Source organism: Diadema setosum, chromosome 6 (assembly GCF_964275005.1).
Source record: "Diadema setosum chromosome 6, eeDiaSeto1, whole genome shotgun sequence".
Taxonomy (NCBI): Eukaryota; Metazoa; Echinodermata; class Echinoidea; order Diadematoida; family Diadematidae; genus Diadema; species Diadema setosum.
This window is the reverse complement of record NC_092690.1, coordinates 27,591,113-27,618,143: the sequence shown is the minus strand read 5'-3', so window position 1 is coordinate 27,618,143 and position 27,031 is coordinate 27,591,113. Positions and strand designations below refer to the sequence as shown.

Here is a 27,031-nt window from a genome sequence, read left to right as displayed (position 1 = left end):
ACCAAATTACCCTTTGGATTTTTTCAAATAATTCAAAATTTACAGTCCTCAATTAACCATCCTTATAAGTATGGTATGTATATGGCTCTGATAAAATGCAATCTTTTCCATTCCTAACATGATCAAAATGATCAAAACAAATGTTTGAATTTCAGCAAAAAGCCATCTCGGGACAATAATTTGACGAAGATACATACTTCAGTTTAGATAAAGCATAAGTATTTTCCTAATGATTCTCCTTTCTTTCGTTTTATCCCTGGAATATTTTCTCGCATGTTGACTCGTTTCCATCTCAAGACAATCCCATCTGATTATCATCAATTTTACTCGCCCAGTCCCTCTTTGATAACTTCTCTTTCAAGAAGCATTCCGGCACCATTTTTTTTCTCTCAAACAGAGAATATTATTGAATTTCCAATAGGATTTACCACTATTTGTCAAACATTTTCTGCTAATTAAAATTCTAAACTTACATAGCACCTGAGTAATCAGAAATAGGCCCTAATTGCAGTCAAAATTTCACAAGTCTCCACTAACCTCTCAAGCTGGTATGAAACCAATTATCTAAACGGGTTTGTGTTAAAGGTATAAAAGTATTATATATATATATATATTATATATATATATGCATATTACGGGTTGTTTTCCGTCGGGGGGGGGGGGGTCTTTTCCTTCATTCATCTGAGAAATTGCAGTCCCATTTCTTACGAATTAAAAAAAATCCAAACTATTCGGAAACTTAGTCTGCAAGGGTATTTTAGGTTCGTATAAATTGACGTATAGACACGCGCGCACACACAAACACACACAGAGACTCTTGAACGGCTTTGCTGAACAACATGTCATTACTTAGGTGTTTTTCTATAAAATCCATGAATAAGAGCGTGAATAATTATTGCATGCTCTGCGGTGAATTTTCCCTTTCTGTGAACTATCTTCAAACATCAAAAAATATTCAGCCATTAAAGGTGCGCTTACCTACATACCCAGATATTCAGTTCCATCTGATAAATGTGGCAAATGAAATAGATGATAATACACCAAAGGTGTTTTTTGTTTTTTGTTTTTTTTAATCCAGTGAAATAAAATATTAATCTCTCTCGCTTAGTCATCTTATCCTATTGTTCATTTTACCACACAGAAAAGTACCCGGTGGCACGCGAACAAAACATTCCCGTCCAAATTAAAGCCATGTACTGCCGAGTTTCTAGGGTAACACAAATCGCAAATATATCACATCTTATAATTCACAAGGTATCTGGAGTCGCAGTCGCAACAGCAATGCCTGCAAGAATGTCAGCAATGCTTCGCATTAACAACAATAATGATGATTATATAATATTAACGATTTATACTTCATCAAAATAAGTGCTCAAGGCGCTGAGATGCTGCTACGCTAATTCAAATAATTAACGTCATCTTTCATATGATTTGGCAACTTGACCCTACAAGGCTAGGTGTGATAATCATTAGTGATCTTTGGATGTGATCTCTATAGGATATTGAGTCACTTTTGTTCAACACTAAACTCGTGCCATTTTACATTTTCGAAACGTAACCTGTGCAAGAAAAGAATAAAAAAAAAGTTTAGTGCTTCGATTAGTTGTAGTATCGTCTCGAATTTTCTATAAATCTGATCTCTATATAATATTGAGTCACTTTTGTTCAACACTAAGCTTGTGCCATTATACATTTTCACAACGTAACCTGTGGAAAAAAAAAAGTTTAGTGCTTCGATTACTAGTTGTCACGCCTCCAAATTTTCTTTTCTAACATTCGTTATCTAGGATACATAAAGGAAAGGTTGTTTTGCACAAGATTGAAAATTGAAAAATACAAAGATAAAACTGTTACGTTGATAAGATCAGTAGAGTTACATAATAGTTCAACGAAAATTCTATATCGAAAATGCAGTTCTTGAATGAAGGTTGATAATTCTACAAGCTTTTGGAACTGGTTTCACAAGAGTACACTGACTACAATAGCAACGCCTTAATACGACCTTTTAATGCTGACTCAATTAAGTACCTCATAGTAATCACAAGTTCAACAAAATATAAATTATTCAATAAAAAGCAACCTAAACTAGCAAACAAATAGTGTAGGTTCCATACAGTTGTTAGAGAGTGAGACGAAATAAGATTTATAATGACATGTACTACACTTTAAGAGTTGGCAAGAAATAAGACAACTTTCTGTCATCTACAGTTGGTCAATTCATAATTCTGCTATCTCCTTCTTACGGTGTATTTATGCTTTAAAAAACACCCATATTATTTCACTAAGTTAAGCGGGAACAAATGACGAAGTACTGTCCGTTGTTTTTCGCAACTTTAAAACAACTAACTACATCTTTTATTGAAAACTTCTATTGATTTCGTTATCATGTGTCATGCTTTTGTTTGGCAATTTGGTGTTTGAAATTGAATCTGTAATGACATAAACTTGATATTTCGTAAATTGCTTGTAGCATCCATAGTGCAGTAACAACCGTTTGTGTGAAAACATTCATCGTATTCACTTGTGTGCATGGGACTCTATGAACGCAGATTTGTTGTTTTCTGTCAGGACTACAGACAGTGTATTAACGCTATGGGATTTCCTGTGTTAATGGACACGTGTAGATCTATAGCTCATGTCAAAGGGTTAACGAAAATCACTAGGTCACCCGGGTAGAACTGAAACCAGATCCAAATTTTCGGATGCTCTGTGTGCGGTCCTCTTGAGTCCTGGATCGGCTACAAGTCTGGGTGATGAGACACTTCCACAGGTTCCACACCCTCACGTTTACCATGAAAGCCAAGAAAACGTAAGTTCCTGTAAACGAAAAGTAAAAGCTATGTGTTAGACTTATATGTACTCTTCGCGAAAGATTGCCATATTTTGTGATGAGCAGTTTGTAAACATCGGTTGTTTGCTTTGCTAAATCTTTATCATATCATTCGTATTAATACACAAGCCCTCTGCACCTTTCATTAAAATCGTTCAAACTTGCCGATTTACATCAAAACAGGGAACAGAAAGTCCTGAGATATTCTATATGACAGATAATTGGTCGAGATTTTGTTGAAAAAAAAAGTCTTCTAATCCTGAATTTCTTCAGATGTTTGATTTTGTAGCTCATGTTTTAACTGTCTAATTTCCTACACCTTCTGGCGCGTAGTACATGTTATGCAGCTGTCATTTGTATGACGCACCTCTTGACCCCCGGGATAGGTGCGTCAAAGTACCAATGTGCGTCATACCTTTTAGGTACCATGACGTACCCTCCGTCACAAAAAGTGACCCACCTCTATGAGACATTGACGCATTAACCAGTCAAAATGGTGACGCACCTCTTCGTGAAAATGACTGACCCTTGACGCACATGTTATTCGCAGTACGTGCCAGACTGGAATGCTGCAGTGCTCTGTGTGTGCGCTCACGCAATTCGCTGCCTGCGAACTGTGTACACCGAACGGAACTTCGCCCGCGTGAATCCCTGTCGCCTACGGACCTTGGATGTTTACTTCGATCGCCGTGGTACTGTATCCCCATGTTGTGGGCGGCTGGGGAGCGTTAGTATAGTAGCTTAGCTGCACACTGTAGCCAGCTGCCACTACACTCCAGTACCCTGTTTCGATTCGAATCGGGGTAGAAGCCTTCCGTTGTGCAATGTCTGCTTCTTTTTCTCTTCTTCTTCATCCGCTTGTCCCTTGCCTCCCAAGTATGAAATGATTTTTAGAGTGTTGTGTGTGTTTTTTGTAACGTTATTGCATCATTTTTCTGCAAGGAAGAGGTGAGTTTCTGTTCGTGTATTGATGTGCACTGCAGTATGTGCAGGTGAAAAGCGTTCGCACCGTCTTTCCCGAGTATCGTGGAAGCTCGATGTATTTCTCGGCCTATCAAAGGAGATCTCATACAACAGAATACTTATAACAAACTATTTTCCGGTCAAAATGAATTGATTTCCTTTGTTTTGTATCGTTTATTGACTTGATCCTAAGGATCTTGTCGCAATACCGAGTTTCCAATGTGTATTTATTTTCACCTTATTTTCGCGTAGCTTTCGGTGCTGTAAACTGTTGCTAGGGCCTAAGCCTACTACTAAACTTACCGTTCTCCACTGTCGTTTCTCACACATCGTTTGGTACGATTTCTTCCATTTTATATCACTTTATCCGTTCCCTTTATACTTTGAAGTATTTGACGTAATTCTTTTCAAGTGTCTCGCACTGCTATTTTCGTAACGGCGATTTCTCCGCTTTGCTGCAATACTTTTTCGAATCGAAGCGACGAAGTTTGATACCAGCCGCTTTAGTGTGCCGTGTGTTGTCTTTTCTAAATATTTGTGTTGTTGGGAGGTGTTGATACTTTGTATTTGTTATTTATTTTTCTTAATGTTGATAGGAAAAGGCTAAAATGGTCTGAGTGATGTCTGATGGTGATGATGATAACTATGCTGGTGTAAAAAGACGGCTTACTGTGAATGCTGAGCGTACGTGCCGTTCGTTCCATTTTACTTTCCCTCTTATTCTTCTTTCCCCCTTACTCTTCTTTTCCTTTCCAAGAATGATAAAAAAAAAAGAAATTACATACACCTCACAACAAAATAGAACCACGTGCTACCAACCTTCGTAAAGTTAAATCTAAATGTTCAATATCAGCAAAGAATAAGGGGAAAGCACGAATGACAATACATTAGAGCGAAGAGATTGTTTTACATGCAGTCTCTTCGGCTCGAAGAAACTTGACACCCCACCCCTCTCCCCTTGTGGAAATTTCCACAAAAGCAGGTGCCACACCCAAGTGCGTGCCAGACGGAAGAATGCGCGCACTGGAATAAACAGCGTGTAAATATCCTGGAAATATCGATCGAAGAACCAGCTCATTAGTTGAATTAAAGGAATCATTGCAAAGATATCGTGATTCTATAGCCTTTCTTTTGGCGCATAGTAGGAAACATCAAACAGTCGAATATAATGTACTTGATCGAATATCTTATGTTCCCTGAACAATAAAAAAAAGATCGATTAATCAGTCAATTAAAAATGCAACTGAGCCAGAAATACTTAAAAGGTCTCGTATGCCCAGAGAAATTCACTACGAGTAGGTTCACTGAGATGCAGTCATCACCTGGTTAGACAACAAAATCATGACAATTAATTTCAGTTCACGCTCATGATAACTGCTTATTACTTATCAAAGTTTTGGCTATCAACATTCGTTCGTAGGTGTTTTTTGTTTGTTTTGTATGTTTTTCCTCGTGAAAGACGTAATGATTTCTTCGTATCGAACGTAGACTGCATGTTTACCGTTTATCCAAACAGTAGGCGCCTAGGCGTACTTTCTGAATATATTCAGAAATTTCTATCAACATTTTAAATATATTACAAGACTCCCAAATACCAGTTGAAAAAAATTAAGAAATCGAATTTTTTAGATATGAACAAAAAAAAAAAAAAAAAATGCGTAGGAAAAAACCACTTCAACCTCGAATGACTTCGAATTTCTCTAAACCGTTCCCTAGTTCATGGACATCCCATAGAAACGCGTGTTTTGATATACACGTTGCTATGGCAAACTATCTAGTTTCGCGAAACTACGGCCTGGCCACAGTAATTTTTTCCGTAACCTCCCGCCTCCCCTTCCCCGATTCGAAAACAGCTTGATTGAAGCCCCTGCCTATTTAAACACGAACCTTATTAAACCCAAGTTAGGTACATGGTTTATATGGCTAGTGTTTAAATAGAATTTACTATTTTAAGTTAATGCAGGTTTTAATAGACTCTCAGTAATGTTAGTTCCATAATCGTTTGTATGTGTTTTGGGGCCTGGCCTCTGCCATGCCTCGCCTTCTGTATACGTATGTACGCGTGTACTGTATGTATACATACCACATGGTCGACATCACGCACGTGGTTTTGCTGCAGGTTCCACGGTCGACGGTCGATGCTACACTACAGTGAATGCGATTGAAGGATAGCGAGCTTCGCGATGCCGCGGGCTGTATGTGATGATTTTAATCACAAATCGTGTTTGGTAGTGTGGTTTTGGAGCAAATTTGTACTCAAACTTTCTGAAAAGACCTTTAGTCTGACATCAGATAGAAAAAGAAGACATACGAGAATGAAGTGAGTATCAGTATGTTATAATAAAACTGATTGAAAATTGTGTCATTTTCGCGTTTCCAGGAGCCGGTGAATTCGGCCGACTCGCGATCGCGAGTTTGTTTTATTCTGTTACGGAGGGATACCATGCCCCATGCAAGAAGCTTCGCAAAATTACATGACGGTCCCATTAACGAACCTTTTGACACACTCTGGTTAAATGACCGACTATGACGCACATAATGGGTCAGTATTGTGACGGACATTTTGCTCCCGTGACGGCACCACGCGTCATCAAATTGGTGGTACTTGACGCGACCATGACGCACATTTCCCGGGGGTCAAGAGGTGCGTCATACAAATGACAGCTGCATTATGTACACCATTAGGGTACGGTGCTCTGCACATTGTGAGAGACAGCTGTTTCTATTGTTTGACCCGAGAGGTTGCGTCGTCTCCACGATCGCGTTGCAGATCTACACTCTAAAAAAAGCCGGGTTAGAACTGACCCGGAACCGGGTCCGTTGGGGTCAAAAAATTTGGTCATGAAGACCCGAAATGGGGCATCCTGACCCAATTTATGACTCTGAATAGGGTCATATCTGACCCCATTCCTTGTCATTTCTGACCGGAACGGGGTGTGACCCCAACGGACCCTTTCCGGGTCAGTTCTGACCCAGATGTTTTAAGAGTGTAAAGCTCGCTAAAATAATGTACAAAGTGAGAGGATTATTATAGCTAGGTCAATTCCACTGAGATCTTACCTTGCAAACCATTAAGGAGAATAAAGAGATACCACAGTTCTGGAACATCCACGAAGGGAACTACCAGTGCCACGGTCCAGGTGAATCCCATCAGACTAGAAATCTGAATCAACGATTGAGAATTGATTATCATGATCCTGTAATCTTACTCAATTTTGTGTATCCCTATTTGTGCAGTGTACCATTTTGAATAAGAAAAAAAAAACAAAAAACGTCATATCAGGAGATGCGTCTTCCAACCAATGGAGCTATAAGTGCTGTAGCCCCACGTTCCAATCTTGCATTCATACATGTTCATACGTACTGCTTTTAACGTGTCACTTCAAGGAAGAATTCTATATAGAGACATATAGACACCAAATTAGATCAGCCCAGAAAAATCAAAGTGTTTTATCGATAAATTTGTATGTTTATCGTGACTGACTGATAAAACTTCGTCCTTCGCCGTAAAGGGGGGTCTCAAAGTTATTTGTTTTGTCAGTGACAACAAGCTGTATTTGTCCATGTACTGGGGGAGGTGATACGGCATTTGCTCCTGTGATTATTGCTCCGGTCTTATGTTCTCCAAGGAATTAGGGTTAGGGTTAGTACTAGGGTTAGGATTAGGGTTTCAGGTTTAGTTTGATGTGAGGATTAGAATTAGGATTAGGGTTTATGGTTATGTTTGTTGGTATAATTCATGTTTGGCTCAGCGTGCAGATATTTCGTGGGAGCAATACAACCATTGTCAAAGGAGCAAATGTCATGGAACCACTGGAGGTCGATGAAGGAAGAGATAAAGATGTTCACCTTTCAAGACTGGGTGGGAGAGTCTACGATAGTAATGCGTTCTTTCATAATTTGGTTTAGGGGACAGCCTGGTCTTAGACTGATTTCAAGGTGTAGGTAATATTTTGTTATTGTGTGCACATAAAAGGGGTCAGGGGTTACAAACAGATACTACCCTGACATATCTTTATGTAGAAAATCAGGCCCTGTACCGATAAGGGGTGACGAACGGATATTACCTTGACATATATCTGCAGAAGATTTACCCTCTGCCGATAGCTGGATCTCGAGGTTTCTTTTCCAACCTTTATCGAATTCTGATAACCAATCCATATTCCCAAAGCAGTAACGGAAAAGAAGGCGACATTGATCAGTAACAGAATGGCCATGGGAACACCAAAGGCCATGAACCGACCAAAGTGGTCTCCAATCCAACATAATTCCCCAATAGTGTAGTGCACGAAACCTCCGTCGTGGATCACATCTAAGTATAGACAGGGGACGATAACGCAGATTGGCACACCAAGAAAGTAAATCATGTGTCGGAAAAGCGCTTGCAAGCTCGTTTGGGCAAAGGCAAAGTTGTTCCTGGCGCCGAATGTCCGATGGAGGTCAAACGCCAGAGAGTTGGTCAGAGCAAAGACAGCTATCCACGAGTAGTGCGTGATGACCGATACTGTCTTGCAAAGAATTGGGGAGAAGTGTGCGTAGGATCCAACCACCGTCAGCAGTTGCCCAGTGAAGAGAAATACACAGAGGCACATCACCAACTTAGCACTTGTGAGCCTACGGAGCGATGGGAACATGATATACGTCAGCAGTGTTACAGCAACAGAAACGAGGGATACGGTCACGCAGAAAGTACTCATGATGCTTTGGCCGTCGGTGTACTCCAAGAAGTTCGCCGTCAGGGAGTCGTTCCCAAGGCCCTCACTGGACATGAATGAGCACACTTGGACAGTCTCATTGTCGACAAGTCTGAATTCCGAAGAATCGAAAAGTCTGTCTGACTTCACGTGTAAAAGCAATGTCTTGTTACCTATCATCAGTACCCGAAAGTCGGACATGTTGAGTGTCAAAATGGGACAAAATAAAGATTGCTGAAATCGTCCGACCGTGGTCGTATTCGTACAGATTTCAAGTGCTTCTCTATGAAAACTGTGTCTATCTTCATCAATTTGAGGCCAAACAGTTCCTACCAGTCGCACAGCCATGTGTGCAGGATTTCGTCCGTCTTCATTCCGTCGGTATACCAAGTACTGTCCATCACCAACCATTTTCAATGCCATATTGATGGCCGTTGCCAAGGGTGACCAGTCACCAGAGCATTCTATATTCTCATGAGCTGTCGAACAAATGACGTGGTACTGCAAGCCATGCCCGTCGCATACACTCTCGTGTTGAGTGGTTAAACTGACGATACGTCTGATAGAATCTGCAACCGATAGGACCGTTTCAATTTTGTAACGAAGAAATGGATTCACGTCTGCAGGTGGCGGAAAGCAGAAATTGGCAATGGAGTCATTACTGGGTGGTGGAACGAAGGAAATATTCTCAACTGGAATCCCTACTGTGTGTGCCAAGCAGTCGGTAACTCTTTCCACGTGTACTATCGAGTCGCACTGAGTCAAATTTTGCACTCTGTAGCTGATTTCAAAGCTGAACTTGGCAGTGTCACAGTTGACCTCCATCGCACACTGCCCTTTAAGAAGTTGGTATCCCGGAGAACATGAAATTGTGCGACATACACCGTTAAACACGTCAAACACCTGTCCTTTGCCACACAACTCATTCTCGTCTTGGACGACACCCCCATCATTGTTTACTCGTACTATGTTCCTATCCTGGAAGTTCACCAGGATTGTTAGTGGAAATCCTGCGATGGGCGCACGTGTGATCACGGTAGGAGATATGCATGTTTCGACTCCTGAACTTGTATGATTGGGATTGTTACACTCGAAGCAATACATATTACGGTAAATATTCTCATATGTTTCTTGTTTTCTATAGTCAGCGAAAGGCGCACGGAATCGCTCGCACCCTTCCTTGACCACCAGGCCTTCGTAGTGTGTGGGGCACGTGCGTATTTCAGAAGCGAAGCAGTGTCTAAGAGCAGAGCATGTGTCACAACGTACGCTGTCGTCATCAAATCTCAAGGTGCACATTCCTCGCCTGTAGCGCTCCATAATTACATTCGTTTCGTCCTCTTGAACATCCGTTCCACAGTGAATGTTCACTTTCCATCCTGTGAGATCTGGGGGAGACACACCGTGACATAAAGCACAGTAAACATTCTTGAAAGTGACAGCGCCTCCCAAAGAAACAGGTACGATCGTCAGCGTGTCATTAACATCAGGGAGCAACTCACACTTAGTTCTCTCTTCGGAAAATGGTGGCCAGTCCTCGGGGCATCGCGTCACAAAGTTGTACGAAAACACCTTGGCTGGCAAACAGGACATATATTCGGGTTTGACCGTGTCTGGAATTTCATATCCTTCTAAGAAAGCGACATCTCGAGTAGAAAGTGACGAACTGCCGGCAGTGCCAGACTCACTTGCTATACCAAATGAGCCTCCAATTCCTAACACGCCAGTTCCACCAGACTGGTCCGAAACGTCGTGGTTAGAGTTTTGGCATACCGAGGTATAGTCCCAGCAGCAGTCGTTGAAAACCTTACAGTCTTTGTCGCAACTGCAGGACCCAAGATGGTCATAAAGACTGACTTGAGTTCCACAACCTTTCCGCGAGCATAACTGCGAAGACTTGCAAACCATCACGTCCAAATTGCTGTCACTGACATTTCGAATGGTAGCTAGCGTGTCTTCGTCAGCTACAAAGGAAATGGAAATCAGGCATCAGGTTGAAATCACACAATGAAAGTAGACATGCGTCAACATATTCTCAAAATAAATTTCATGCACAAGAGTTAGGCAAGGATTACTCAACATTAAACTCGTTGGAACAAACATTCGCAATACAACTGATTTCTTCGATATGTAACTCTTGCTATAGAGATTTTGTTTGTTCAAAGTTTTTCGTGCACAAAGACAATTTGAACGCGTTAAAGAATTTTGCTCATGACCATTGATGACTTTGATACATTGTATGATTTGATAACGGGCCTATTATGATATTTGATATGATTAGTTATTGTAATGGGGTTTTCTATGCAAAGCTACGTCACACATACATGTATGATTATGTGGCATTTGTCAGATGGAGACAAACTGAAGAAAATTCAAATCTCAATTATGTAGTATTATTGATATAATCATATATACGTATACACCTTTATATTTTTATATATATAGATGGATATAGATATATGCATAAAGGCTCTATGCATGCATGTGTGTGTGTGTGTGTGTGTGTGTGTGTGTGTGAGTGCATATATATATATATATATATATATATATATATATATAATCTTACCATGGAGACAGTAAGTACCAGAGTACCCAAAGCCGCAATCACAAATGAAGCCGTTCTGGTAATTAAGACACTTGCTGTAGACTCCACACAATCCCTGGAAGCAGCCTGGTCGTAGCTCTGCAGAAGAGCATGTGAAATTTCAAAATGAAAAAAACAAACAAACAAACAAACAAACAATGATAACTGGGGAAAATGTTTCTTTGTATTGAAAAAGGTGTCATTAGCTCGTAAATGGTTCAAAATTAAACGCATGTCAACCCAAACGAGTGTCATAGTATTAAGCTGGTTTGAAATGGTTATCGGTGCAAACTGAAACCATTTCATGGTTTAACGGAAGCAACTTTTTATTCTATCAATAATATTTAGACATGTGATTTAGGCAACTATCCTAAGAGATATGGCTCTTCCGGCAAATTGCATGACCTTAAACATTATCATTACTACGAATTTGCGCTAAATGTTCACAATCTTATTTTTGTTAGCTTTTGATAAACTTGCATAGAATATTCAAATTCAAACTTGGCGAAATCCAGTTTTGGTGCACTTTGGCGTATGATGTGGCATCGTTAAGATGTGGCATCATTCAGAACGTGTGCTCTTTTATTTCACATAATCAGTGGCATTCCCGTGCAAACAATGCACGGGAGGCCCGGGCACAATAACAATGTTGCAGTCCCAAGTCTACACAAAGCGCGTCGAATACTCGGAGCATTGAACGCCCGGCCGGGGGGGGGGGGGGAACTCACCCCAAATTCAGTGAGGTTTTCTTTACCCTCCACAGAAAAAAAAAGAGGAAAGAACGGAAGCAATTAAGCCTTTAATTGTTGCATGATTTCCTTTCTATACTGCGCATTATTTGAAAATGAAACATGCCTTTTGCACGAGGCAGCCAGTTGCATTTTAAGAGTTGAAAGTCAAATAGCGATCTAATGCACATTGTGAATGTTTGGGGGTTTTTTTTCAGTAAAATATGTAAGACATACGCTGGTTAGTTTTATATAAAAAGAGACAAACACAAGCTCCCTGTAAATGATAAAATTGCTCCATACCTTTATACATGTCAGATTATTTTAAAATCTAATATCTATTCAAAGCGCAGCAACAGAGCAGCGAGCGGATGCACATTTTGGTGACATTTCTGGCAAATTCTAAAGAAACAAAGTAGGACGATACGCTGGCTATTCAAGTTGCCCCCTCCCCACGAAAAATATCGAGATTGTTGTTGTTGCGTGATTTGCGTCAGTGTTTGACACCCATTAGGGTGACGAGAAAGTATTATTTTTAGAGACTAGGGTATTCTTCATTAAAAATTCACTCAATAATTAACGATCGTTATTTTCCCCTGAGTATTATGATTTCTGAATTACTAAGCATCACTAAGATAATATAGATATTACATTTTTCAAAATTGAGCAGTAAAGCAAAATCACACAACTTTGTATAGGCCTACCGTTTCACATACGAGCACTTAAACTGACTCTGACAAATCAAATGCGCCACCGCGTTGTGTTTGGTAATTGTCCTTTTTTTTTCTTTTTTTTTTTTTTTGGCCAAAGGCAATTCTTGTGAGCTATTATTATTATTATTTTTTTTTTTTTTTTGGGGGGGGGGGGGCTATGCTCGTTTTCATGTAAGCTTAAGCCAACGTTTCCAAGGTCTTAGTCTTTTTTAAATCATGGAAGAAGAATTAGATGAAGAAGGTAGATTTAATGAACTGAAACAAATCTAAAAAAATCACCTTTTTCGCAGTTGGAAAAAACTGTGAAGTCATCGAATGCATGCATGTGCTCAAGCTCTATCCAAATGGTCCGCATTTTAAAGCGCGCAAAGAAGCTTGCTCGTGTGGTGATGGAGGCCAACAAGCTATGCACGCTTCCGTCAGATCGGAAATGAGTGACGAGGGCAAATCTGTCTGGCGGGAATCTTCGAAAGGCCCGAACGTCTACTGCGCAGGCGTGAGGAACATTGACTTTCCACACAATCCTCGAAGTTGTAATGAAAATCAGTGGCCAGTTCCATTTGTTCAGAGGTATTATATTTGGGGTCACTGGTAGAGAGATCTCTTGAACCTCTGATCCTACATAAGAATAATATAAACAAAACAAAACAAAACAAAAAAAAAGTGAAAGGGTGGAATGTACGGTTGCAACGCGCCCAACCTTATATTAGACAAATACAAACAACACAGACACACACATACACATACACACACATGCGCACACTCAAAAGTAATACAAGTATACAGCGTGTCCCAGAAAGAAAAAATGAAACCGCGTTTCGTGGCATTTTTTTTTTTTTTATGCCTCCGCAACGAAGTGGCCGGAGGCATTATGTTTTCGGGTCGTCCGTCCGTCCGTCCGTCCGTACGTCCGTACGCACGTACGTCCGTCCGTCCCGTTTTGTTTTTGTCGATATCTCAAGAACCGTGTGGTGGTTTTACATCAAACTTGGTATGAGGGTATATCCTTGGGGGATAATACTTTGTGTGGATTTTAGGGTCACAGGGTCAAAGGTCAAAGGTAACAGGTTATTTTGTGGAAAAAAATTGAAATTTCATGTTTTCTCCATATCTCGCAAATGGTTCAAGGTATCTTCATGGAACTTAGTATATACGCTTGTACCGATGGGCAGTGATTATCTAGGGAAGTTGGGGGGTCATGGGTCAAAGGTCAGGGGGTCAAAGGTCAAGGTCAACTCCTCAAAATATCACTACTTTCCTTAAAATGCAGTATGCCTGAAGGTTTTTTTTTTTAAACTTGATGTATGGCATGTATTACCCAATATATATTTTTGGGGAAGTTTCTTGCCAAAAGGTCAAAGGTCAAAAGGTAAAAGTCAGGTGAAAGTGCTAAATTGCACTTTTTCCTCCATATCTCGAAAGTAACTCAAGGTATCATCATGAAACTTACATATTTATGCATGTTCTACCTAACAGTGATTCTCTCTGGAACTGTGAGGTCAAAGGTCGAGGACCAGGTTTAGATAATGCTATTTTCCCATTTGATACTGAAATTATGCTTTTCCTCAATACCTTGAAAATTACTCAAAGCATAAACTTATAAAATGTTCAAAAGTCAAGTAAAAATCATCAGTTCCCCAAATACCTGCACTCTGACATTTGAATAATTCATCCAATTGAACCTAGTTCTAGGAAAGTGAACATTCAGCACATTTGTGGCAAACCTGTCATTTTAATATTTTGCCAATTGTGTGAAACTGTCATCACACATTGTCAGGACATTGTACTATAGACCTATTAGGAGAACCATGCATTATGGCGGAGGCATATCAGTCGCCGTAGCGATATATCGTTTTTTTTTTTTTTTTTTTTTTTTTTTTTGCGATCCGTGGGCGTAATCACAAATTTTCTTTATGAAATGTACATCAATGGAAATATGCTCTTCTCTTCCTTCATTTGGTGCACAACGTCAGGTCCGTTTAAACCGAGCACAGTATTAAACGGCAACGGTCCGGGCTTTTTGCTATGGTACGCCAAAAGGAACCATGTCTACATCATGGTTCTGTTGCAATGTCATTTCCCCGCTAATAATTTGTTACAAAATCAATCTTTTAACTATTGATTTGGTTGGTCCTGATTTTGACATAAGACTAACATTTTGGGTGATTTTGTATCGAATGACTGATTTTTTTTTTTTAAACAGAACCAGATACGATTCCTTTTGGCGCACCATTGAAAAAAAAAAAAGGTGACCGTTACCGTTACCATGCTTGGAATAAACGCGCCCTTATTGTTCATATTTCATACATGACTGCGTTAGAACGATAGACATAGTGCTACCAAATTTTCATTGCACGCGCAAAATGGCGACTGTGAGTGAGTTTTTCAGGCCTTTTCAACAATCTTTTGCAAAAATACAATCATCGCCTTAATATCCATCATTTTCTTTTCCTTTGAAGATATCTCATGCGTAAAAAATGATCTACGCCTGTTCGAGAAAACTTGATTTGAAAAACATGTTTCAATTTTACCCAGATAGATGGATAGTGAATCAGGAACCATTTAGCTTTCCCGACGCCTATCCGACTTGGTAGGTAACAATGGTCTTCATGCTTAATGGATATACACAAGCATGAGGGGAGGGAGTTTATAGGGAATGTTACAGACGGTTCGGTTGTGAATAGGGTCGTAAATTAGCACATAATCATGACTGAGTTTGCCTGACCATGCAGCTAACCACAGAGCAAAGGTTGTTCATCAGCGGAATGTTGGAGGGGGAGGGGAGTAACCGACCGAAAAAGCCTTCTGAGCCCCCCCCCCCCCAAAAAAAAAGAACGAAAAAAGACGACTTTCTGCCCTGCACTTGTACGTTTGAAACGTTATAGAAAGGTAAGTTCAGTGATGAAAAAGTGATGTACCCCCCTCTCTCTGCTTCACTTCCCCTTCAAAAACTTTAAAATCCTGTCAGTGATGAAGGATAAAAAACGTTTAAGGGAAATGAAAACACTGAGAAAAGTTTTAGGTACAAAATCATCAAAATGATTTCCCCTACCATTGGACTCTGTGCAGCCTGAATTGTCACGATATTAGTCTACAATTCTTGGTTAAGTCTCATAGCTTATTCCAAATAATAACGAGGGGTCTTTCCGTCACCATACAGCATTCTCTGTAACCCCCCCCCCCAACAACAACAACATTCACTGTAGCACTGCCGTTGCTTTGTGTGAATTTAATCGCGCAGATGAGCCCATTATCTAGATTGTCCAAGAGTATTGGTTTTAACCTGGACATTTTTGGTAACAAGCTGATTTTTTTCAGGATAGCTCGAGAAGTATGTCTAGAATAACATACTAAAAGTCCTCATAAATCCTCTTTGAACGTTTTCCGCAATCCAAGATGGCATCCAAAATGGCCGCCATTTCCAGAAATTTTTAAAACTTTTCAACCAGGTATCCCAAATACAAAATTTAAATCTCTAAATATATGTTTTGAAGCGTGAGGAACTCAATAAAATACATATTAAGAGATGTTGACGCACGCAACTACCATGATCCAAGATGGCGTTCAAAATGGCCGCTATTTTCTGAAATTCTTATTCAACTTTTCAACCAGGTATCCCAAATACAAAATTTAAATGTCTAAATATATGTTTTGAACCATGAAGAACTCAATAAGATACATATTAGGAGTTGTTGAAGCGCTTACAAGTACCGTAATCCAAGATGGCGTCCAAAATGGCCAAAAATGGAAAAAAAATTTCCTGATTTTTTTTTTCTCATAGTTTTGCCGGTAAATTTCACTTGTACACATTTGGAATGTCGAAATATACGTTTTGAATCACAAGGAACGAAATATAAAACTTATTTAGAGATTTTGAAACACACATAAAGCACTTTCAAAGCGCTTTCAGAAATTCAAAATGGTGTCCAAAATGGCTGCCATTTTCTGTTTTTCTCATAACCCTGCAAGTAGGTAACCGCAATACGCACTTAAATATCTAAATATATATTTTGAGACATAAGGAACCCAATGAAACACTTATTCAGAGATCATGAAGCACGTAAGTATCAATAAAACCGCGCGAGTTCTTCGCGAAAATCAAATGTTGTCCAAAATGGCTGCCATTTTGTTTATTGTTTATTTGTTTTTGTTTATTGTTTATTTTGTTTATTGTTTATTGTTTGTTTATTGTTTATTGTTTATTGTTTGCTGTTTTTAGCCTGTTCCAAGAGACAAAGAAATTCAACATAATGTTCGAGATTCAACAACTTAGAAGGTCCGGCGGAATCTTTCCCTTAATGTGCACCGCATGGGTATAGTGGTTGGGTTGGATGCATCCCCCGACCCACCTTGGGGAAGGTGGGGTGGATGGCTATACAATCATTACTTCCAAATATTCAACCTGAAGTATATGCACTTTGTCATTGAATTGCAATCATTAAAAAAAAATGCTAAACATCCCTCGTGCAGCCTCTTTCCATAGACTTTGTACTCTTCTGAGATTGACAAAATTTCTGAATATGTCAAAAAGTGTGCACTAGATCTTTCACTTACAAAATGCAAAAGTTAGTGCCCTCATATTGAGAGTGATTTGCGTGTCCTAACCCTTCCACCGCTCACTTCCACGATATGAATCAGATACCTCTTTGATTAACAATTCCCAAATATTCCATCAAATATGTGTAAATGAATATAATTATTTTCATTTCAATTCAAGTGTTAAAGCTCCATCGTGTTGAAGGAGTTGGGGGTATTGAGAATATGAAATGAGGATAGACAATTTTCTCAATATAACACCAAAGGTGCACTATGCCATTTAATGACGATCATAAAAATGCAAAACTCTCTCCAGTCGAAAGGGGTCCCCGCCCCCCCCCCCCCCAAAAAAAAAAAAAATCGACTAGCTTATTGCCTCGAATATACTAGTCTTTATTCTACTTACACTTTTGATAGAAACAGAATTCTAGTATTTCATCAACAGTGCGCACCATAGAAGCTGCATCAAACCTGAATAAAATCTCCAATGTGTCGGAGGGTGCATATCCTCATACCCCTCCCCCACATATTTCCATAAATAGATAAATAAATAAATATATACATATATATATATAAATATATGTATATATATATATATTCACTTTTATGACAAAAACAAAATATCAAACATTCCATCAAAGAGTGCGCTTAATCTCTGAATTTCAAATTGGAAAAAGGCCAAAATCTCTATCGTATGGGAAGGAATATTCTCCTCCCACACTTCCCCCTCCCCGGCATTTTCCTGAATACATGTATATATTTTCCTAACGTTTTTAAATAGAAAACAAATATCGAATATTTCACCAAATGGGTACAACAGATGTGTGAATTTCAAATCTGGAAATACGAGATTTTCCCCATGTGGGAGTGGGCAATTCTATGACCGCACACTTCAATGATTATATATTTTAGTTCCTTTTTTGATGGAAACAAAAGACTAATATTTCACCAAAAGGGGTGCATCAGATGTCTGAATATCAAGTCTGAAAATGCACAATCTCCTTCATGTGGGGATCATGAGGGGATCCCCCTTATACACCCTCCCATTTCCCGTTTCTCTGAATACTACTTTATATTTTTCCTACTCTTTGATGGAAACAATTCAATATCTTACCATACGTTTGCAGCATATGTTTCACTTTCAAGTAAAAGAAAAAAATTCCTCGTGTGGGAGAAGAGTGTGTAACTACGAGTGTCACCATCTCTGATTTCTATCTATTATATAATTTTACCTAATCTACATGAAATGAATAACATAATTCAGACACTATGTTTTAGGTGGAGCAATATACTGCACCAAAGAAATTCACTGTCATGTGATAAATTACACATTATTTTGTAGCACATGTAGACAGTAATTTTGAACATGTACAGTATGTAGCACACACTACCAAAAGAATATTTACTTCCTAAGTGATAACTGACAGTTTCGAATGGAAATCACCTCATGGTAGACATCAAAGCGTTGCTTATAAAAAAAAAAGGCTAGTACTAAATTTTCATGTCATATGTTTGAGGTGACGAAAATAGACCATGTGGTAACAAAATATTGCCATCTAGTAGGCTCTCTGTTTAGCGACAAACTGATGGTGAAATGTTTCTCTCGTAACAAGGACACACTTCTTGATTTTAACATCCGAGTGTTTTTATCTGTATACTTTACACATAAGAACTATTTTTAAATTAAAAAAAAAAAAATTCTTACAAGCCACATTGACATTTATTTACATAATTGTGAGATAAAATTGTTACTGCCGGCCATTTTGAACGCCATTTTGCATTTTAGGAACAGCTCGAGCGGTTTGATCGGTACTTGCATACGTCAACATCTCTTAAATATATATCTTATTGAGTTCTTCGTATTTCACCCCTTTTATATAAAGCTAACTCTCAGTATAAAAGATCGAAAAATAGTTAGCCCGAGCTAAAGTTAGTGCGCTCGGGGAGGGGGGGGGGGGGGGTGGATCAGGTCAGCTTCAGGTCCGAGCTAACTTCAGTATAAAAGGTTCGCGAGTTTAGCTCGGGCTAAATTCACTGACCCGTGACCGGAAAGCGTGTACGGTGCTTCTGGGTTGCCAATGTGTCGTTTACTTCTGCACTGTTGCTACCGGGGTAATAGACAATTAAATTTTGTATTGGGTTGCCTAGTTGAAAGGTTATGGCGGCCATTTTGGACGCCATCTTGGATAACGGTACTTGTGTGCGTCAACACCTCTTAATATGTATTTTATTGAATTCTCCATCCTTAAAAACATATATTTTGACATTTAATTTTCGTATTTGGGTTACCTGGTTGAAAAGTTATAAGAAATTTAAGGAAATGGCGGCCATTTTGGACGCCATCTTGGATTACGGTCCTTGCTTACGTCAACATCTTTTAATATACATTTCATTGAGTTCTTCATTCTTAAAAACATATAGTTAGATATTTACTTTTTGCATTTAGGATACCTGGTTGAAAAGTCATAAGAATCTCTGGAAATGGCGGCCATTTTGGATGCCATCTCGGATTGCGGAGAACGCTCGAGGATTTATGAGGACTTTTAGTATGTTATTTTAGACACTTTTCTGGACCTATCCTGAAATAATCGGCTTCTTATCAAAAATGTCCAGGTTTGGGCCTATTTTGAGCTAATGCTCTTGGACTAAGAGGAAAGTCGGGGGAGCTAAATGCTTGCATGTATTTCAACTATCCATAGAATCGGTAGATATAAAATATGTTTTCATGCAACTTTTTCTCGAGCATGCATGCGTCATTCATATTTGACGCATGAGGTCTCATATGAAATAAGAAAATATGGACGTTGGGATTATGAATCTGAAAAAGTTTGAAAAATTCTCTGAAAGTCGCCATTTGCGCGCGAAGATGAAAATCTGGTAGCGCCACTGCCCATTGTTCGAAGTCAGTCACGCCTGAATTGTGAACATTGAGTTGTGCATCAAATGAAAAAAAAAAGAGAAGCATATCTTTCCATTCATGTACATCTCATAAAGGAAATTTATGATTTCGATGGTAAGAATGGAAAGGAAGCTCGGTTTCCTTTTTTCTGGGATATATAATATATATATATATATATATATTCATGTATATATAAACGTAAACAGAAGAAAACTAAACAGAAATGAATATAATTTAGTAGTGGAAAAATGTGCAAAGAAAGTGGGATTCCATCGGGATTCGAACCCGAGACCTGCGGATGCAATCCCGGTACTCTACCGACTGAGCTATAGAAAGCCCTAGTTCAGTGTTCGTCCCAGAAACCCTTAATCTCAATGCTCGAATTTTCGATGGAATCCTATTTTCTTTGCTCTTTTTTCCAGTAATAGAATATATATATATATATATATATATATATATATATATATTACATATATGTATATATATATATATATATATATATATATTATATATATACTGATCAGAGGGGTTGAGTATATTTCATTAAATCACTATATTGCGAGAGCTTTATTTTGATGTTAATTTCGCTCTTGATTGTATTCACAGTAAAACAGTTAATACTGTAGTTTTACTCGACATGTTTTAGTTTTAAAAAGTCAAAGATACAAGGTGTATTAAAATAGCGTGGGAATATAATTTTTCATGTAAATTTACATTACTTTTTAATAAATTGTCTACAAAAGTACACGCATACAATAATCGTAATATCATTCAATTACTCAATGAAGATATGCGACGTGCAAAGATGCACAGCCCCTGTATAAGAGCTGCACTTTGCAGATAATAGTATAGAATATGAGTCTATGTGTATTTGTGCGTGAATGAGAATAACACATTGCAGTTTCAGGAAAATTATGTTTTGTATAAATATGTTTACTTTCACACATGTGGTTCATTTATGGCAATTAACAGATCTTCTCTCTTTCTCCCTCTCTGGCCATGTAGATTTTGCTATTAGAAAGACCCCTTTGACGTAGACGGCAGCTTACCATCCGCACAGTTTTTGCCCAGAAAACCTGGTGGGCAGGGGCACACGTATCCTCCGAAAACATTAGTGCAGGCACTCGAGAATGGACAAGGATTATCATCGCAATCTACTTCTGTTAAAAGGAATTTAAAAGGAGAAAGACATGAATGCTACTTACATCAACGCAGAAAGAGTTTTGTCATTTTTGAAGACCAAACATCCACATACCCAACTAAAATGAACACAATATATGAACATACAACCGAATATGTGTACATTTTATGAATGCACAGTCGACTTGGAGCTAAACAGTAGAAAATTTGACAATTCAAAAACAAAATTAAATCATTACAAACTCTGATATTATGCAAAAATTGGCGGATATGATAAAGTACTTGAAATGCCACTTGCCACATCAAATTCACAATACTATTTATACATTTATGTATAAACATGATTTCCATTACACCATAATATTCATGACATTGTTATATATAGTTACCTACAGGGGTGTACCCTTTTCCGTAATTGGATTGATTAAATTTAGATGAAAGATAGAAAAACATATACAGCTGTAGTTTGACCGAATTCGACCATAGACATAAAATGACTGTTCTATTTCAGCGTGAAGACTATCTTCCAACTCTATAGTTACGACAGCTATTCACTATTGCAATGTGTGCAATCATGTAGCACCGAGTCGCGAGTTATCGCCCCCTTTTTCTGGATGTGAAAAAAAAACCAAAAAACAGTATACACGATAAAATTTTTCGGGGGCCACCAAAACATGTCTGTATCGTATTAAAAACATGCCTTTTCCTTACAAAAAAAAAAAAAAAAGTGGGTGGTGCCCCGACATCTCTTTCTGATGGCTCCAGGTCACCGCTAATGTCGAGCCTATGTGTGTGTGTGTGTGTGTGTGTGTGTTTATGTTGTGTGTGTGAGTGTGTGTATTATGATGTGTGTATGTACACTGTAAAAAGTGCGGTGTTAAATATGAAACACCTAGCTGGTGTTAATTTTCCGGTGCTCGTTTGTGCACTGCAAAAACATCGGTGTTAGATTTAACACCACGGGTATTAAGTCTAACACCGATCAAGTGTCAATAGAGGACCACACCCACAGGTGTAGAAAAATGTTGTGATGGTGTTGAAAAGTGTTCACCTGGCACTTCATGGTGTTAATTTGACACTGTATCTGGTGACATTTTTGACACTGCGCTGGTGTTAATTCAACAATGACACCGCGTGGTGTTGATTTGATATTGCTGGTGTTAATGTCAATGGCATAACACCCGCCCAGCTTCAATAGGAGACCACATCAACTGGTGTTACTGTGGTGTAAATGTATTCACTCCTTTTTTTCAAAAATCAAGTACCTTATCGGAAAATTTCCGATCGTCTTGATGAAGTTCAAAATCAGTAAGTAAAACAGTAACTAAGAAAGTATTCCAAAAACAATTTTATGTTTTGAAGTGACACCCGGAGGTGTTGATCTAACACCACAAATGAGCACCGAAAATCTAACACCAGCTCGGTGTTCCATATTTAACACCAGACTTTTTTTTGCAGTGTGGTATTAGATAAACACCTCCGGGTGTCACTTCAAAATATAAAATTGTTTTTCGAATAGATACTTATAGTTACTGTTCTTCTTGTTGATTTTCACCTTCGACAAGACGATCAAGAACAGTACTTTCCGGTAAGAACTTGATTTTTGAAAAAAATAAGATGTGAAGACATTTACACCACAGTGACACTAGTTGTTGTGGCCTCCTATTGACACTGGATTGGTGTTATACCATGGACATTAACACCAGCAATATCAAATCAACACCATGCGGTGTCATTGTTGAATTAACACCAGCGGAGTGTTAAAAGTGTCACCATGCCAGTGTCAAATTAACACCACAAAATGCAAGGTGAACACTTCTCAACACCATCATAATAAACTTTTTACACCTGTCGGTCTGGTCTTCTATGTACTCTTGATCGGCGTTAGATTTAACACCCATGGTGTTAAATCTAACACGAATGTTTTTGCAGTGTATTCATTGGTCATGCTGCTGTGGTTCACATTCCTGTATCACAATTTTAGTCAACACAATCCCTCGAATTTCATTACGATATATTTAGCAGTATAGTAGCAGTAGCTTAGAGTGCTTGTAATTACTTCCCAATGATGTCACCACTTTTTTTTTTCTTATGGCTACTCTCAAAGTGACAATTTTGATACTAATATCAATTATAATACACCGTGTCACACGCAGCTGGGCCCCTTGAATCTTTTGAATTTATCGAGCAAAGAGTGGTTCAATTTGAAATAAGAGTTTCACAAAACTTATGAACATCAAGTCATCTGTAGGTATTAACGTATAAAAAGTTTCTTATCATCATCACAACCTAACTGACAATTAGGAAGTAGAAATCAACTTTCCCAATAAGTTTTTTTCCCTTCGTAAGAAAACAAAAGTTTGAACGTTCAAGATTCAGAAACATTTTAGGATAACATAAAACTTTAATGTGTCATACATTTCGCTACATTTCCATCCAAAACCCACCAATATGGAGATAACAATACCTTCCGCACAGGATATTGAAAAGTTGACTTGGAACTTCTTGGTCTTTGAATGGACCCATAAGATTGGTTTTGGTCGATGAAGGTACATTCTTTCCGAGCAGTTGACAAACTGCGCTAAATTAGGGCCATTTAGATTGTCCCTCAACATGAGTCCCTGCCTTTTAATAGCTTCACAAGCGTTTTCTATGAACGCGCCGATCCCACAGTCAGGTATTCCATCAATTCGCCAAGTAGTTTCTTCCCACTCAGCTGCTGATAATGCTCCAGGAATAGACTTCGTAGGAGTTTCGTTTAAACTCAAATGCTTGACATTCACTTCTGCAAAGAATGACGAAAAATCATGCACAGAGGTGAATGAGAAGTGAAAGCGTAGAAGAATATACAAATAGGGCCTAATGAATATTCATGAGTGCAATGGACAGAATATTTTATGAGATGAAAGATGAAATGATCCATTCAACGAGGCTGCGCCTCGTTGAATGGATCTAAAATTTCATCTTTCACCGAATGAAATATTCTGCCCATTGCACGAATGAAAACATTTATTACTTGTTTTATGTAACACCTGAAATAGATCCTTGTCATTTGATGTTTTATTAATTTAGAAACAAGAGAGAATCTGAGATCGGGAGAGTGCTCACTGTGCGCTTTACAAAAGCGCGCTATCGCCTAACCAATACACACTGCAAACGCAAGCGGTTTACATGCGTCGTGTGCCGGGCTCTCGGTGCGCGTGCAATGGAGCAAATGGCATGGATCCAAGATTGCACGGTAGATGGAGCCACAATTGCACGAATGACATAATAGTAAAATGGGCCGAGTGATCAATAACAAACAACCAATCAAATGACAAGGATCTATCTCGGTGTTATATAATTTCCACTGAATCATGTTAGAACTATCTAACTTGTACATTTAACTGTGAGAAAAAAAATTAAGCATTATGAAATTATGGTAAATAAGTCATAATAAATCATAATTCCCTTTGACCTCACCGCTGGGTAGGAGGTGAGAGTTCAAACTCCCCTTTCTTCGGTTGTATTTATTGCTATCCTTCAAAATAAAGATTAATTAGATGCAGAAAAGATGTGCATAGTAAGTGACTGATTTATGATGACTAAATGTAATTGTAGTGATTATCAAAACACACACACACACACACACACACACACAAATTAGCCATTCTCTCCAGCAGCACTGACCTCTAAATATGGGCTACTGCATGATGCCACGTATTCCCATGCAAAGTTAGAAACATCCCCTTACACTAATTAACCCATTCCATATGGGGATTTCAGAATTCAGTATGGAACGGGTTAATTACTGAAGTCCGCTGTTGTCATAGTTGACGATAACTTTTGAATCAGTGAATCAAGTAAAAACACATCAGGGTATGAAATTTTAACTTATTACCCACATCTTACAGAAAACCCCATTCGATTTGCTTCAGTGGTAAAAAAGATGAAGGATCTTTAATAAAATATAGAGCGTGCCAGGAATCTATTCCCTCCAAGCTCTGTCCTCTGTCTTCACACATTAATATGCAGTTCCAAGAGCATCCAAGTGCTAAATTTGGAATAAAAAAAGAGACCCATGACTTGCTTTACAACGATTCACATTTGTCTGTGTCCACTAAACCAAAATGAATGGGATTTTTCGCAAAACATAGGTAACACGTCAGACTTTTAGACCCTGAAACAGCATTCAGACAGTAAATATGTTGTGGGGACATACTGTACAAACACATGTGTAATTCATCGGAAACATGTTATATTCTCTAATTCCTTGCAAAGGTATCAAGCAACCCCACGTTTCAGCAATTTCTGTGTAGCGCGCTAGTTGTGAAATGTTATATATATATATATATATATATATAAATATATAATATATATATATAAACATATATATAAATGTTATATGTATATATATATATATACCATCATGTTAATATAAATATGTATATGTAATGTTAATATAATATATACTATTATAACATATAATATATAGTATATTCTATGTTTAATCCATTTCAAGACATCGCATATAATATGTAGAATATACCTTCCAAACATGCTTTTCCACCATATCCTGGGAAACAGTGGCATTCATATCCTCCTTCTTTCTCTTGGCATTGTCCGCTCACACCACATGGATTGTGGGTGCAGAACGGAGGTCCTCCATTGAGAGTAGACAATGAGAAAAAAAAAAACGGTTTTAGTATGTTCTCGTGCTTTTTTGAAAGTGCAAAAAGGGAAAATATTTTGTGAAGTAAATTTGGCGCATCTTTCACCTTGACCTAGCAATATCCATTTCAAACCAGGCTATATAATGATAAGTCAATGCAAATCCTACCTTCCCGATCGTATTACCAGATTGCCAGTCTCTATTTTCAGTCCACTACACCTGAATATTTTATTTTCTATTTCTTTATGTAACGAGGGTATAGTTGGGGTTTATCTATACGTTTACCCGAACAGAACTAATTTACAGACATTTCTTTGAATATTCACCTTGAAGTGTTTCGTAAGAAAAATACTATAGAATAGTTGTTACATTGCCCGGACTTGCGAGGGAAATTTCATATAAATTACTCAATAATTGATTGGTTTCTTTAAATACTGGTATCCTATTCAAGTTCAGTTATCATTTGTTTCCATCCAACAAAAAGTGAAATAAAATGCAAAGTATGCGTTACACAAATCATTTTGTTTCAGTAAATTTTGAGAAATATAATGAATACAGTGTGGATCATAGAATATGGAAATCAGTCAGCCATATACCGTCTTCGTAATTGATTTTTCTCAAAACATGCCTTACGTTATTCAAATTCATGAAATTCTTCCGTCGTGATGCTTTCATTGCAACTGATTGACAAACAATTCAGTGCTTATTTACGTCGATGTAGGGCAATTTGTCAATCAGTTGCAATGCCTTAAGTTGGTGCTCAATATTTTTTGGTCCTTCCAACTGTGGACTAGGCGGATTTGATTTATGACTCGTCCAATACGAGATACACCATAAAATTACAAGAAGTTACAAAATTGGGCAGGCAGGATTATCCTTGGAATAAGCCCTTACTAACATTTATCGAATCATGAAATTCATCAAAAGTTGAACTGACAATCACATGTATTTCATGGTTTTTAAATGTTTACGTGATATAAGTGCACTTATCGTAAAGACTCGTTCAAAATAATTCCGCGTATAAATACGCCTTACGTTCGAATGGAAATCTTTCATGAATCAAGCCCAAGACGAATACTGTAGAAGAATGTTTTATGCAAAGGGGAAGTCGCAGTTACAATAATTTATCGCCAGAATGCAAGTCTTATTCAAGTTTAACTGTTCTCAACAAAGTGATCAACAATTCTATTCCTATATGTTTTCTATGATTATTCGACAACATATAAACATACTTTCATCAATGATTGAACCCAAAACATGTTTTTTTTTTTTTTTTTTTAAGTTAAGCCTTGG

The 27,031-nt window shown here is 38.2% G+C and overlaps 1 protein-coding gene across 1 annotated transcript; it reads right to left on the bottom strand.

Annotated features, from left to right (window-relative positions):
- Nucleotides 1-2,215: 2,215 nt before the first annotated feature.
- Nucleotides 2,216-25,727, bottom strand: LOC140230058 (uncharacterized). Its single transcript, XM_072310265.1, has 8 exons — nt 25,616-25,727; nt 23,555-23,872; nt 20,997-21,107; nt 12,792-13,130; nt 11,054-11,170; nt 8,821-10,451; nt 6,854-6,956; nt 2,216-2,817 (listed from the first exon to the last, which is right to left on the bottom strand). The coding sequence occupies exons 2-8, from the start codon at nt 23,700-23,702 to the stop codon at nt 2,660-2,662; spliced, it is 2,607 nt and encodes an 868-aa protein (XP_072166366.1). The 5' UTR covers nt 23,703-23,872; nt 25,616-25,727; the 3' UTR covers nt 2,216-2,659.
- Between the last annotated feature and the right edge of the window lie 1,304 nt (nt 25,728-27,031).